The sequence below is a fragment of the Calidris pugnax genome, unplaced genomic scaffold (genome assembly GCF_001431845.1).
Source record: "Calidris pugnax isolate Ruff unplaced genomic scaffold, ASM143184v1 scaffold177, whole genome shotgun sequence".
Taxonomy (NCBI): Eukaryota; Metazoa; Chordata; class Aves; order Charadriiformes; family Scolopacidae; genus Calidris; species Calidris pugnax.
Genome location: NW_015090909.1, coordinates 2286214 through 2300049, shown reverse-complemented (window position 1 = coordinate 2300049; position 13836 = coordinate 2286214). Strand labels below are relative to the sequence as shown.

Genomic DNA, 13836 nt, shown 5'->3' with positions numbered 1-13836 from the left:
CCGCCCTCAGCGGCGGCGGCGGCGCGGCCCCGCCGGCTCCGGCGCGGTGATCGCCGCCGAAAGCAGCTTCATCCACAAAGGGCTCGCTCACGGCGCCGCCAGTCCCGGCCCCCGCTCCCCGCCCTCCCAGCGCCGGGGAGGCGGAGAGCGGAGGCGGCGCTGCCGGGGCCGCGGGGACCCCCCTCCGCCGCCCCGAGGGGTGCCCGGTACCCACCCCCTCCAGCGGCCCGCTCCGCCCCGGGGACGCTCCCCGGGCAGCCCGGAGAAGAGGCCGGGCGGGCGCTGTCCGGGGAGTGCCGGTCCCCCGGGCCAGCGGCCCCCGCAGCCGGAGGGGACGGGCGCGGGGGGGGGAGGCCTCCCCACCCGGTGCCTCCCGCCGGGCGCAGGAACGGCTCTTGGCCCCGGTTCCCTCCTTCATTGCGAGGAGCGATTGTGCCCGGCGCTACCTGGGCAGGGGGGCGTCAAGGGGGAAGCTGCACCCCCTCACAGGGGTCCTGGCCAGGCTAAAAGTCCTTCTCCCCTCACCTCGGGAGCCCTTTATTGTGAGTCTCGGGGCCAGGACATCACCAAAGATGACCCTCGTCATCTGAGGTAGGACATTGCCAAAGATGACCTTTGTCATCTGAGGTAGGACATCGCCAAAGATGATCCCCATCATCTGAGGTAGGACATCACCAAAGATGACCCCCGTCATCCGAGGTAGGACATCGCCAAAGATGATCCCTGTCATCTGAGGTAGGACATCGCCAAAGATGACCCTCATCATCTGAGGTAGGACCTCTAGAGCGAGGACCTCTTCTTGGGAGGCAGCCCAAGCCCTGCCACAGCGCAGAGCACCACTGGCAGCATTTCTGCCAGTGCAGAAGACAGCACCCAGAGTAAAGAAGCTGGAGCAGACCACAGGGGTAGGGCAAACGGGCAGCTACATCCTCAGCCACCCAGTATGCAAGCACGGGAAAGGTCTTCTCCTGTCACCCCTCTCCTGCTGTCGCTCATCTTGGCCATCCTGTCCCTGCCCATGACCATGCTCAGACCTTCAGGCCAAAAGGGGAGCTTCAAAGGACAAAGGTTTGTCTCTGGGATGCTTAAAGGTACACCAGGAGACCAACTGGCACATAAAACCTATTGTGCAGACCAGAGGAGATGAGCCCCAGCACGAGGCAGAAGCTGCCTCAGTCACAGCCAGACCAAATACCATGGCAATTTGTTTAGTGTTTTCTGTAATTAGTATTTTCAGCAGAGGTAATGTACATTTTTTTTATTCTAATGTCATTCTCTTTCCTGGCACTGCATCCTTGAGTTGTTTTAGTTACCAGACCATGTATCTGGGCAACAGATGGTGATGGTGGGAGGAGCAGCAAAGTGAAGGTGGGTTTGGGGCAAGAACGTGCTCCAGGACACCAAGAGCTGATTCTGAAAGGGTGCAGCATCGCTTACGGGAAGGAAAGCTGCCTCAGCCTCCCAGAAATTCCTGCAGAAAGCAAGTAATCTTGTGGTAAATTCTTACAAGCCAGGTTTGAGGTAGAGCAAGCCCCAGCACGGGCTAGCCACAGCTTGACATCCTGCTGCCCAGCGACTCGCAGTGCTCCTGAAGTCATGATGACCCATAATTACATATTTATCTGACCAGTTTAGCACACGCCAAATGTCACCAAGACAATTACTCGGCCACTGATATCTCCCATTTGTGCCATTTTACTCACTTTTTCCTCAAATCACTAATTCATTCTCTGCAAAATTAGCTTCCATATGATGACTACTAATGACTATCCACAGAGAAAAGATGGCAGTTGTATGATTATTATAGTAAAATGGATAGCTTACTCATCACTCCAGTTTATTTAGGGCCAACATATTTAGTGCAGGGCCCTCTGGTGGTGCCTTTTGTTAATTTTACCGAGTCCTGTGTAAAAACCATTTCATCGTTTTCATATTTTTCTAGATTTTGTCATAACACAATCTTTGTAATAGAACCATCAGTGAGTTAATTTTGTCAGCGCTTTATCCTGATCTAGCTCACAACCATTAAAGCTGCCTCTTAATTTCCCATTACACAGCATATATATGTGTGAAGATACATGTATTCTGTATAAAATACATTTTTTTTTTTCTAGCAGATTTAGTTGTTATTTCAAAGGGCTTAAAAAAATGCATCTTTTCCAGCATGATGACTGGGTAAGATGTCTTAAGGCTAGTGAAAAAACACTTAAGCTTTATCAAGTAACTGTAGTTGACTACTTCCTAAACTTACCTTTCCCAATCCTATTCGTCTTCGTTTTCCAGAAAGCCAATTTCAGCCTCCGGGGAGGTATCTGTGCATTCAGGCTTGGTGCTGAGATTTTCTTTCCTACATAGGTGTTCTCCTAGAGTGTGCACATGCTCTGTATACTTGATACCAGGTATCTTTTTTTTGTAAGTATGTGCTGCTCGAGTAGTCCCTTCCAAGACTACACATGTGCTTGTAGCCTGGTTTCCTCTCAGCTATGGAATCCTTAATGCTAGAAAGTAGTCCAGATTCTGGAAGAGATGTCTCATTACGGGTAAAGAATCAAGATGCACCGTGCCAATGAAGGTCTACCCTAGTTGGCCGAGGAGATGTATTTCTCCATAGGACCAGTATGTCTAGCTGGGGAAGAGTACCACTCTACCACACTGCGTAACAATAAACCACACACACTGAGACCGAAATTCATGTTTGAATGGATTCTTCTACCTTTGCCCAAGAGCACTAGGTTGACATCATCTGTATGACCTTGGCTGAAATGATTGCTAAAATCTATATCCAAAATTGCCTTGCTTGCAGTAGACCTAACATGATCTTTTTGAGTCTTGCTTGTCTTCATGAAGGTATCCACAGATTAGAATCTCACCCATAGATGAGAAGAGACCAGTGGCCATGTGGTGACTTCTCCATGAAGCAGGTGGCAGGCCAGGGACTCTATCTTTACAACAGAGAACAGTCAGCATTTTTCATATTGATGAATAAACAGGCCAAATTTATTAACATCTCAGTCCACAAATGCAACCACAGATTGGAGCCCAGTCTCCAGACACATCTACCGACAGGGTGTAGGTGCTCCCAACCTGCTACTTCAGGATTTAAGGAGAAGAATCCATTCAAGTGGGTATTTCAGGCTCTCAGCATGAAGTTTCATCGTTCTAACAAAGAATAGTGGGTGCTGTTCCCCAAGAAAGAGGTAGCTAGAATTAGAGCGTGCACCCAACCCATCTGTTTAGAGCATGTCCCCAACTCTCCTGAGAGATAAAATGCACCTTCTTACAGGTGAAAGGTAGGAAGATAATATAATTAACATCAATCACTGTGACACCGTACCCGTGATTTAATATGCCTCCCTGCACAGCAGGATGTCAGACTGACCAGTTCAGCCACCGTGTCACTCAGTGTGGGAAGAGGGGCAGGAAGGGCTACAGCATTTTGTGTGTGGTCCCCAGAGCTCAGCAGCAGAGGAGACAGGCATGCCAAACATCACAGGCCTCTCAGGAGGCTACAGCTCTGTCAGCAGTGAGCAATAGTGTTTCACAACCCTACCGACACCTTGACTCACGCTGCCTCCATTCATGAATGTGATCTACCACGTGTGAATCTACCACCATCATCAGAACTGTACTGCTTTGTGAGCCACACCAACAGTAGCTTCTCTGTTGCCTCCCAGAGACCGATCATCTCTCCAGCTGAAAACCTAAGCTAATTCATTGAGAAAACATAGCATCACCCTGAACCAGCCTGTCCCACTACCGATCTGTGGCATGTGACAGCCCCATTGACTCTTGAAAGCTCTTCCTTGAATGAATCTGCTTTCACAACCCCAGTATAAATTCATCCTTTGCCTTTAGTGACAGGGAAAACACTCAGCAGATTTTAAACCAGTGTCATCCTTAAGGCAGCTGAGAGGAAGCCTGCTTGCTCTGTCCCAGGCCTAGCCTTCCACAGGACGGGAAAGAGCATAGGGGAGAGTAAACAAAAAGCAAGAATGGAAAGGACTTCACAGACAACATATTCCCTCCAAAAGGCTCAGGCAGACTTTCCTTGGATGTTGCCAAAATGGAGAGTGCAACACACACCAAGGCAGCAGGCCTAGTTTCTATGGGAAATGAAGGACATGGATACCGACGTCAACATCCATTTAAACTTCAACACCACGCAAGTCTAAATGTAAAGAACGAAAAGGAAGCAGCTTCCATGGCAGCAGAGGTGTCTGTGGAATTTGGAAGTGTGTTTTCCTGTAGCCTAAGGCACAGTGCTGCAGGAAAAGCTCTGTAGCAGCACCACCAACTTCCACTGAAGAGCAAGCAACGGTGGAAGATCCGTAATGGCGGCACCTCCCATTTAGCAAAGTAAAAAGCTTTCTGGCAATTCTGAAGTATTTTGCTATCAAAGATACATTGCACCATCACTTCAGTCTTTTACATTTCATTTACGGGATGTCACGCCCAGAAATGGTGCTACTTCATAAATACGTGTACCCTAAAGCCTGCCCGGTGACAGCTTCCCAACCACTAGGCCTCAGTGGGCGCTGAGGCCCCATGGCAGAAGGAGCACATTTGGCTGGCAAATGTGCCTTCCACGGACGTCTGGTCCCTACCAGGATGGCCATCTGGAGTCACTGACCGTGTGGGGCCACCTGCAGCAACGGGAGGACCTTCCTGCTGGCCAAGGAGCAGCTGCCACAGGCTCGGTACCAGCTTCAGCAGCAGCGACGTACCTGCTGGTATCTGGGCCAGATAACCTCCTCCTAAGGTCGTACATGTGGGACATCCAGAACAAAGAACTTTCAAGGTCTGGCTACAGCAAAGGCAGATTCTCAAGATCCTCCTAAGGAAACGTTGAAAGTTAATGAAATTGAAAATTTCAGAAAGAAAAGCAGATTAGTCAAATGATTCTATCAGCATTTTAGAGCCCTCCCTGTGAATTTCCATTGGGAAATAATTTAATACCTTAATCCAGACTTGATGTAACGCAGCAAAAAAATGAAAGCCACCAAAAGTCATCTGCTGCAATATATATTTTAATTCAAAGTGAATCTCGACAGTAATACACCATAAATTCTTATTTTGACACTCACCAAAATAGTCACCTGGAAAACCCGCTTTTTGTGACAAAGTACAGAAGGCTTGGTCACATTTAAATCACTGAGAACTAGAAAGAAATACTATCGCAAACTGTAAGAGACATTACATCCATAAAAAATTTTCCCAGTCCTCATATTGTAATATTGCACAGTGCAATTGCTACATGGCCAACTAGTGTAGCATAGAAATCCAAAGCAAAAAAAAAAACAAAAAAACAAAAGCCACAAGTCTACAAATTGTTAAACAGTAACAGTTCAAACTTATTAATCAAGTCTCTATCACTGGGTATTTCTAGAACAAGTCTTCCTACAGCTTGCAGTGTGATTTAACTTTTACTTAACACAAACCAAGTTAATTAGCAGTAAAAACCGAAAATTTAAAAATTAAAACCAAAAAAGTTAATACAGTAGCATATTTGACCAATAAAACACCCTGAAGTAAAGTTAAAAACCGAACACAAGAAATTAATATAAAATCTTGCAAATTAAAGTAATATGCAGATATGCAATTCCGTAGTCATGCAGTGTTTTATTTAAAAAAGGCATTAAAACGGTAATGTATATAAATGCATCTCAGAGGATGACTTTTTTCACAGAAAAGGCCTTTGCCCTGAAAGATTGTATTTTTTTCTGCAGATGGGCCCCGGACACTTGCAGTGACAAGAGTCCGTTCTCTCCGAGTGTATCGCAGGATGGGGGAAAAGTCACCCGGAATATTGAATTTTAGCTGTGGCAGGATCCCAAATATTTCGTTCTTTGAAATGCAGACGTTTCTAGAATTACAACACATAGGAAGAGCAGCAGATCTAATTTGGGGTGCATTTACAGCAACTTTTTCCTGCCTATGACAGGGTACTGTTGTGATATACAGATAATTGTGTCGATTTAACAAGCACGTTAGCTTAAAACCTTAAGCACAGTAAAAAGAAAGTACAGTAAATACATTAGACCAATTAAAATCCCCATGGCCCCAAGAAAAAAACAAATGCAGTATTATTTTTTTTTTGTTATCACAATACAAAATTCATTCCCTCCATTTGGATTGGTGATTCTTGGTGTGTCCATTGCCTGCAATGGAGTAAGCACCAAAAAAACTGTCGCTTCCCCAACACAAGGGAGTGAACAGAAAACTATCTGCTGGACCATATAGCACAGGTTTGAAGTGGTGAGGTGGATATCCAATTTGAGCATTTTCTTGACTCCCTATATTTAGGCTTTATGTATGTGTTGATAAGATTTCAAATTCATCAGGATACTCCTAGTTTCTAATGCATACTTTATATACACACACTTGTACAAAATGCATAGAGTTGATTACTAAAAACACTGAAACTTTTGGGAAAAGTTAGGTTTCTTAATTTTCAGTGTGATTAAAAATGTACTGCTGGTATTTTTATTTATTTTTTTTTTATGATCTAATACTGTTGTATTTTAGTTATTACTTAAAAAATAAATCAAATGTAGGCACATTTATTACATTCAGACATTCATTAAATAAAACACTGCTTGTGTTAGTGGAGTAAAGAAAATTACCAGTTATTAGCTTATTGACAGAGTTAAACTCAAATGCTTTGCACTCTTATTCCAGTCAACATTGCAAGGATTGTATTCCAGATTTTGTTTTAAAAAAAAGTTAAGTCAAGCCTGCAAGATGCAGCTTTTTAAGTGTCTACACAATGCCAATATGAAAACATAAAAAAAAAATTAAATTACATCAATACATCCACTTATATGCAGTGATGAGCTCAAAGTTAATGGAGATAAAATACTGATGCAAATAACACACCCCAAAAAAACATATGCAATCATCTTCCATCATTTACAGTATAGTAGTTACGACACTTCAAACATGAAAACAAAATAAAATTAGAAAAAGAAAAAAACCAAACCCAAAACCCGGCTTCTATTTCATATAATTAGACTTGTACAGAAATTAGAAGGCTAAGAAAGAACTAGTTAATCACCTAATTTCACAGCTATCTGAAGTGGCAATCATTATATAGCAGCTTATCTATGATACATTCAAGATAAATGATACAATTTATTACTTGCCCATAAGCTAAAACACAGCCTCAGCTTAATACCTTCCGTAAATCCCATCTCTACACTACAGTATACTTGAGGTCTATGAAAAAGTAGCTACCTTTTATAGGAAATGGATGATTAAGTCTTTGGTGCTGCAAAAGCAACTTCATTTGAACAAAACAAAAAACGAAAAAGACACACTTCCTAAGGAGAAAAAAAAAAAAAAAAATTAAAAATGCAAAAAGCATGTAGTTTACGTCCCTGACGGAATGTATTAAATAAGCAAACACCCGCAACAGGCTAAAACAAATACTATCATGTAAAAAGACTAAAATCTCTCCCATGCATAAATGAAAGATTGCACACAAAGAACTCACATCTTTTCAAGCTTCAATAGTAAATATTCTGCTACTAGTCATTAAATACTGCATGGTTTGCTCAAGCTAAGATGAAACCACATCATGGATCAATGAGCACTTGGCTTTTTCTTTCGTTAGCTAGTCAGTCATGCCTACCGCACCTCTAAACATTTTATTATACCCAATTAGACAAACACTTTTAAAATAAACTACTTAGGTTGTATTGCAGTTCCGTTTACCAGTATGAAATACTGTGTTGTGTGTCACTACTCAAGAGCTACTGAATCAACTTTTCTTAAGCGCTACTAAAGTCTTGTCTTGAAGCTAGATCATTCTGGGGGAAGAAAGGCAGCAAAATTCGGCTACAGCAAAACACGCTGCCTTCTTGATAAGGAAAACACACCCAATACTAAAATCATACCACACAAAACCCAAAATGAGCATTACGCTATCAAAAAAACAGCAGATCTGAATTTTTAAGTGCTGCAGTCCTCAACATTTATATATAAGTAATAACATTAACAACCTCAAATATTTAAGGCACTATGTGTGGGAACAGTTTACAATGCAGCTGAGATTATTAGGACAACGACATTTAAGAGCAATGTTTAGGCTTTTCTTCTTTTTTTTTTTTTGCCCATGCAAAAGACACATGCAATGTGAAGAACAACAGCTCAACTTTTAGATAAGTGACTCAACATTTAAACACCAAGATACGCAATACAAACAATTTACTTCTACACTGTACTGCTGACATATGTGCATCTGTTGCTCTAGTTCTGTACACTGAATGGCTTCCCAAATGTAGACGTGTCTTGCACTAGTTAGAAGGCAATTTTATAAAAAATAGCAGGAGCAAAACCAGATTTCTGCTCCCGTAAGTCACCTGTCTAAAGTTACTATATAAGAAGATAACATGACCAAAGACAAGTTATACCAAATGTGCAAAACACATTAAAAGTGAGTTTTTTTTTTTTTAAAGCTCAGAGTTGTTTAAATTGCACCCAAGTCTACATGAATCAAAAAAATAGTTTTCCTGTTGTGCCATGGCTAATATTTAATAAATACCATGTTTCTTCTTAAATCAAACTTCTGTATGATTGAGCTTCCTCAATACACTGTGTTTGAGTCCTCACATGAACGGATACTGGCTGAGTTTTGTCGGGCTCAAGGGAAATCCCGCGTAGGCCGGTGACGCTGCGATGTACGAATGCGGGGGGAAAATGGGTTTGTACTGAGTCTGGTGAAGGGTCGGGGAAGGTAAGAGACGGGGGTTGATGCCAACTGGGACCTGGTGTACTATACCACTGGGATGAGACAGGTTGTAGGCTGGATGCTGTAAGAGGGGTCTCGAGGTACAGGGCGAGGCGAGGAGGTGGGCGACAGGGGCAGCGGTGCTGAGGGGTGCCGGGGATGGGTAGGGAAGAATAGCAGGCTGTCCTCCAAGGTGGGAACTTCCAGAGAGATGGGCGTGCAGGGTGGTGGGATTTGGGCTTCCTTGGGGAAGGAAGCTGGCGGGGATGTAAGCCTGCTGCCTCCGAGGAGCGTAGTTCCCGTTCCATTCCTGCGGCCCCGATCCAAAGGGCTGAACCTGTCCACACACAGAAACAGGCAGGACTTAGTATTCCCCAAGCATAAAGAGGCTTTGAAAAATGGAATAATGCACTAAAACTAGTCAACTTAAAATCGAGAGTAATATAGAGACAGGAATAATTAAACGCTTAACCCAAAAAAAAAAAAAAATTAGCTATTTAGATAGTAGCACAGACAGGAAATCTGACAATAAGAGATGGTAAACAGAACACAAGTTATTTTAATGCTCTTGCAAAAAAAAAAAAGAAAAAAAAAAAAAAAGGTAAAATGCCATGCTGGGCTGTTTTAACAGAAATACCATGTATCACATGAGCAAGGTGCTTATTCCACTCTACTCAGCACTGGCTTGGCATCAATTGGAAGTGCTGCATTCAGTTTGGGCACCAAAATGAGGCACAAAGAGGACAAATAGGAGAGAAATTTTAGAGGAGAGCAGAAAAAATAATAAACGGATTGAAAATATCTGAGACAACTAGGCAAACAGAAGTCTAGGGCTATGATCACAGGAAGATGTGGCAATCATTAACGGTTATAAAGAGAAAGACTAAAAATCAATTACTCCCATTACATGATGCAGACTTCAAACTGCACAGGGCATCTACCAAAGAAGGAAGGATTAGCATAAATTTTTGTAATGAAAATAACGCTCTACACCTTCTGCCAAGAGGCTGAGGAGCTACAGTCATTAAAAAGATTAAAAATTAATTCTATGCTGATCATATTAAGGTTTGCTTAGAATTAATTAAACCAATCCTTCTGCATAATCATGCAGAAGGGAAGATTGTGTCACCCACCCAAATGTTTCTTTCAATCTAAACTATTCAAGTCATTATTGGTAAATCCTCTTATCTACATATAGCATGCTTGCATTTAGTATTTAACCTACAATTTAATATTCACAGCTACTCTGCTAGACTTAGACAAGCGGGTACTGCTCTTCTATTAAATGTACCTCTAGGTATCTAACCAAAAGCTCAATGCAGCTATAGCTCAATTTTAATTAATTACAAAGGGGCTTAAACTTGATGTCACGTGTTAACTTCAGTTCTCAGTCACAGCAGACGCATCTTCTATGTTGTTAGGTAAGGATAAAAGTAGCTTTTAGATTAACTTTGGGTATCTTCCAACATTGGATTGAACTACAATCACAACGTCTTTTTCCCCCCCAGCTCCACCACCTGGCAGCAAAGGCTGGGTTTTTGCTAAGCTCCCTCTCATCTCTGGATACTCAAACTACAAGCACTTTCATGCACACTACTAATATAACAAGACTGAAATATAGCCCCAGTTTTTAACTGCAGACTATGAGCATTTTAGCATTTGGATGTAGAAAAAAAAAAAAAAGCTAAGATATTTTTCGTTTTGTCTCGTGCTTTGATTTTGTGTAGGTATTGATAATTTTCCCAGTGTGGCTTTCCTATCATTTTTTAAAATAAAGTCAGTTGCTTTAAGAAAATGACCAAAAATGAAAGATACTTATGACTTGCCCAGTAAGTTGAAATCCATTTTTCAAGATTTGAACACTTCTGTAACCAAGCTGTTGAAAACCTGCAGTTGCCATTGACAGCAATTGAAATTGTGAGCAGTCAGCATGTTTGGAACCTCAAGATAGAAAAAATACTTCTTAGATGCGAGTAAGTACACATACCTGACTGAAGTTTATATGTTGCTGATGGAATGCTGATGTCAGTTTTTGCTGACGGTTTCCTACAATAGAAGACTGGTTTATTCTTCCCAGGACAGACCGACCCTTTTTCAGTGGCTGGCACGAAGCATCTTCCAAGAAAAAAGAAATGAACAGTGTTATGGTTTTGTTGTCACTATTCTCTTCTAACAAAAGTCAGACAAAGTTTCATTTGCTTCAGCATACAGGGAGAAATAATAAAATTTGATGACTGAAGTAAAAAACCAACACAAATTAGAAGTGTTTAGTACAGATTAGCAGATATATGAGTAGGTCAAAATCTTCGTATTTATGGTCATTGAACAAATGCTTGATTTTCCAGAAGATAACTTCTAGGTATAGAAAGAAAACCAAACTGAACTAACTCACCTGTATTCACCATCTGTTCATCAAGATGTAACCTGTTTTCAAGTCTCATTGGTGGTACTACTACTGTGCAAAGAGCTGATTTGGTTTCAGGATTAACTGCTGCTCTTGCTTCCTTATTTTTATTGGTATTCGCTACAAAGCCGTTTTCCACAAATGGGCTGTCGTGTCCTGAAGAGTCTGAAGTTGGGGAACCATCCACCGTATCACACCCACTTTCCTGTTCATCATCTGACATACTATCAAAAAAAAATAAAAGTACTGCGTTGAAACAAATACATTTTTATAATATAGATGCATTTTATTAAATGGCCACATAAAATTTATGAAAGGGAAACTACACAAAGGTGGATAAAAATGTTAGATTTTAATTATACAAGCTGACGTTCAGATGGCAGTTCAATATTCAAACTCATTCTACCAATAAATTGCAAGGCTCAGAGAAAGGAGATCACTTCTACATAAAGACTTAGATGTGTAACTCAACTTGCATCCTCTTTGTAATTTATTTTTTAAATAATTTTGTACTTATAAACCACCTGAAATTTAGATTTTTTTAGTTCAAATAAAAGGTGGAAGAAGATTATTCCATTTCTTCCCGAATCAAAGCATAAAGTTCTCCGGATGGTTGTTACACCAGCAAATGAGGATATACTGATCTAATTTCCTCCTAGAAATCAGCCACCTCCTGGAACCTGCGAAAAGCTGTCCCTGGGGGCCACCAGAGTCAGGATGGGATGAGAGGGCTGAGGAAGCAATCTGCACAGCGGCAGGCAGCTCCCTCTCATCTGCATATCAACCACCTGCAGCCACACCAGACCTTATCTCCTGAAAAATTAGGTCTCTCCCAAGCTCCTCCAGACAGCGCTGCCTGTGCCTGACTGTTAAGATGCTTTTTCACAAATTTAGCCTAAGGAGACAAATGCAACCCTCTATTTACACGGCGGCTATTTTAGCACTTGTGACCTGTGAAATCCATGGTGGTCAAGTGGTGCAAACTCATTTATTCAACCCCTTTTTTTACCAAAGCAACAAAAAGGGGAAGATGTGGAGAAACCAACTCAAAATAATAGCCTTTGCTAACATTTATTGAAGCTCCACGCTTGTATGAGAAGAAGAAAGGGCTAAGAAGATGGTAAATGCCAGCTGCCACGAGCAAGACCACAGTTCAGTCAATGGAACCAGAACCAAATCCCTTTTAGGCAGCAAGTAGTAAACAACCTGGGAAAGGAAACTAATTTACAATGAGGTGTATTGCCAGAAAAGATATTAATCTCATTTGTGTCTTATTTATTACACAAGTAAAAGATACATCACAGACGCATCACTAACAACAACAAAAAACCAAACTTGACTAGTCCTCAACTGGGACTGTGCCAGGTATGGATTATATAGATAACAAGAGACATCATTCACTTAATGGAGCTATAAAGAACAGTACGGGGTGATGAATAAGTAAGTGTAGATGCAAAAAAGTTTCTGGTTAGACAGGATAGACATGAGAATTAGGAATTTCTATAAACTAGAAACACATGAAAACTCCAGTTTATATTAGAAATTGGTAGAGCACATGCTTAACTTAAGCAAGGAACAGCAGTGAATTCACTAACCCCTAACCATATGGTCAAGTCCTTTGTTGATTTTATAGCTAATGTAACATGTCCTTGTAGCGTGGTGATTAAATTAAGACAATATAAATAAAACCATTTAATTTTTTGTGAAAAGTATTTTGACACTATGAGGGTCAGCACAAAAATCTGAAGTTTTAGTCAACAGAGCTAGGTAATTCTGAATAGTTTTTTAAGTAACAAATAGTGATACTGTGACAACTACTGAACAATAATTCTATTTTTATATTCTTAAATTTTTATTCATGTTACTAATTATGTGACTAACTATAAGTCGAATGCTAACAAAACCAGAATCTGACACATTCCTCTGCTATTGACATAAAGTTGGATTACAAAAGGGAATTGAATTACAGGCCAGTTCCTTGCAATCTAAAGAAAACACTGTAAAATCAAGCAAGCAGGTCTTTATAAAAACTTGTCTGAAGTTCTGAATGTTGTGATATTAAAAAAACATCATAAGCAGGTCTGATAATTCTATCAACCAGTAAGACTACCTGATGCCTCTCAGAAAAAGACACACCTTGTTACATAAATCTTTACTAAAATTTAGCCATATGAATGGAAATTCTTCAAATGCTTCTAGTTATTCTCTTGTTTTACAGTCAGAAATGACAAATGCTTGAAAACAGGACCAGGGAAATATACCTGGCTTGTTCCATCTATATAACACTGGGAACTTTTTATATCAGTATCTCCCTAAGTCCCAGAAATAGCAGAAACTTGTCTGGGATTATCTTCTACATCAAGTAACCCTAAAAAATGAAAAATCTATCCATGTGCTTCATTACTATATTTTTGCTGTTGGATCTAGCAGTTGTGTCTGAAGAATAAGCAAAAGTTAAAGATGTTCTGGTAACTTAAAATCTGTCACATCCTACTTTGGCTTAATTAATTTTGCCACCTCCGAAGATTTTTATTCTAAAGGAAGTTGCATGCAACACGTTTATACTTTCTGTATAAGCACCATTCATTCAGTATTCTGAAAACTTCCAACGTAGCAAGACGTCGAGGCGATAAAAGAACAGTCTCTGCTGTGCAACTGTAGGCCAATAAATTAATGTTTAAACACATCACTTAGCCTCACCAGA

At 41.1% G+C, this 13836-nt stretch overlaps 1 protein-coding gene across 1 annotated transcript in view; it reads right to left on the bottom strand.

Moving 5' to 3' along the window:
- Window positions 1–5007: 5007 nt before the first annotated feature.
- Window positions 5008–13836, bottom strand: part of HIPK3 (homeodomain interacting protein kinase 3) — an 89083-nt gene continuing 80254 nt past the window's right edge. Inside the window, exons 14-16 of the mRNA XM_014949273.1 lie at window positions 11121–11356; window positions 10716–10843; window positions 5008–9065 (exon numbers count right to left, since the gene is read on the bottom strand). Coding sequence (XP_014804759.1) covers window positions 8607–9065; window positions 10716–10843; window positions 11121–11356 — 823 coding nt within the window. The 3' untranslated portion in view covers window positions 5008–8606. The remainder of the gene's footprint in view (window positions 9066–10715; window positions 10844–11120; window positions 11357–13836) is intronic.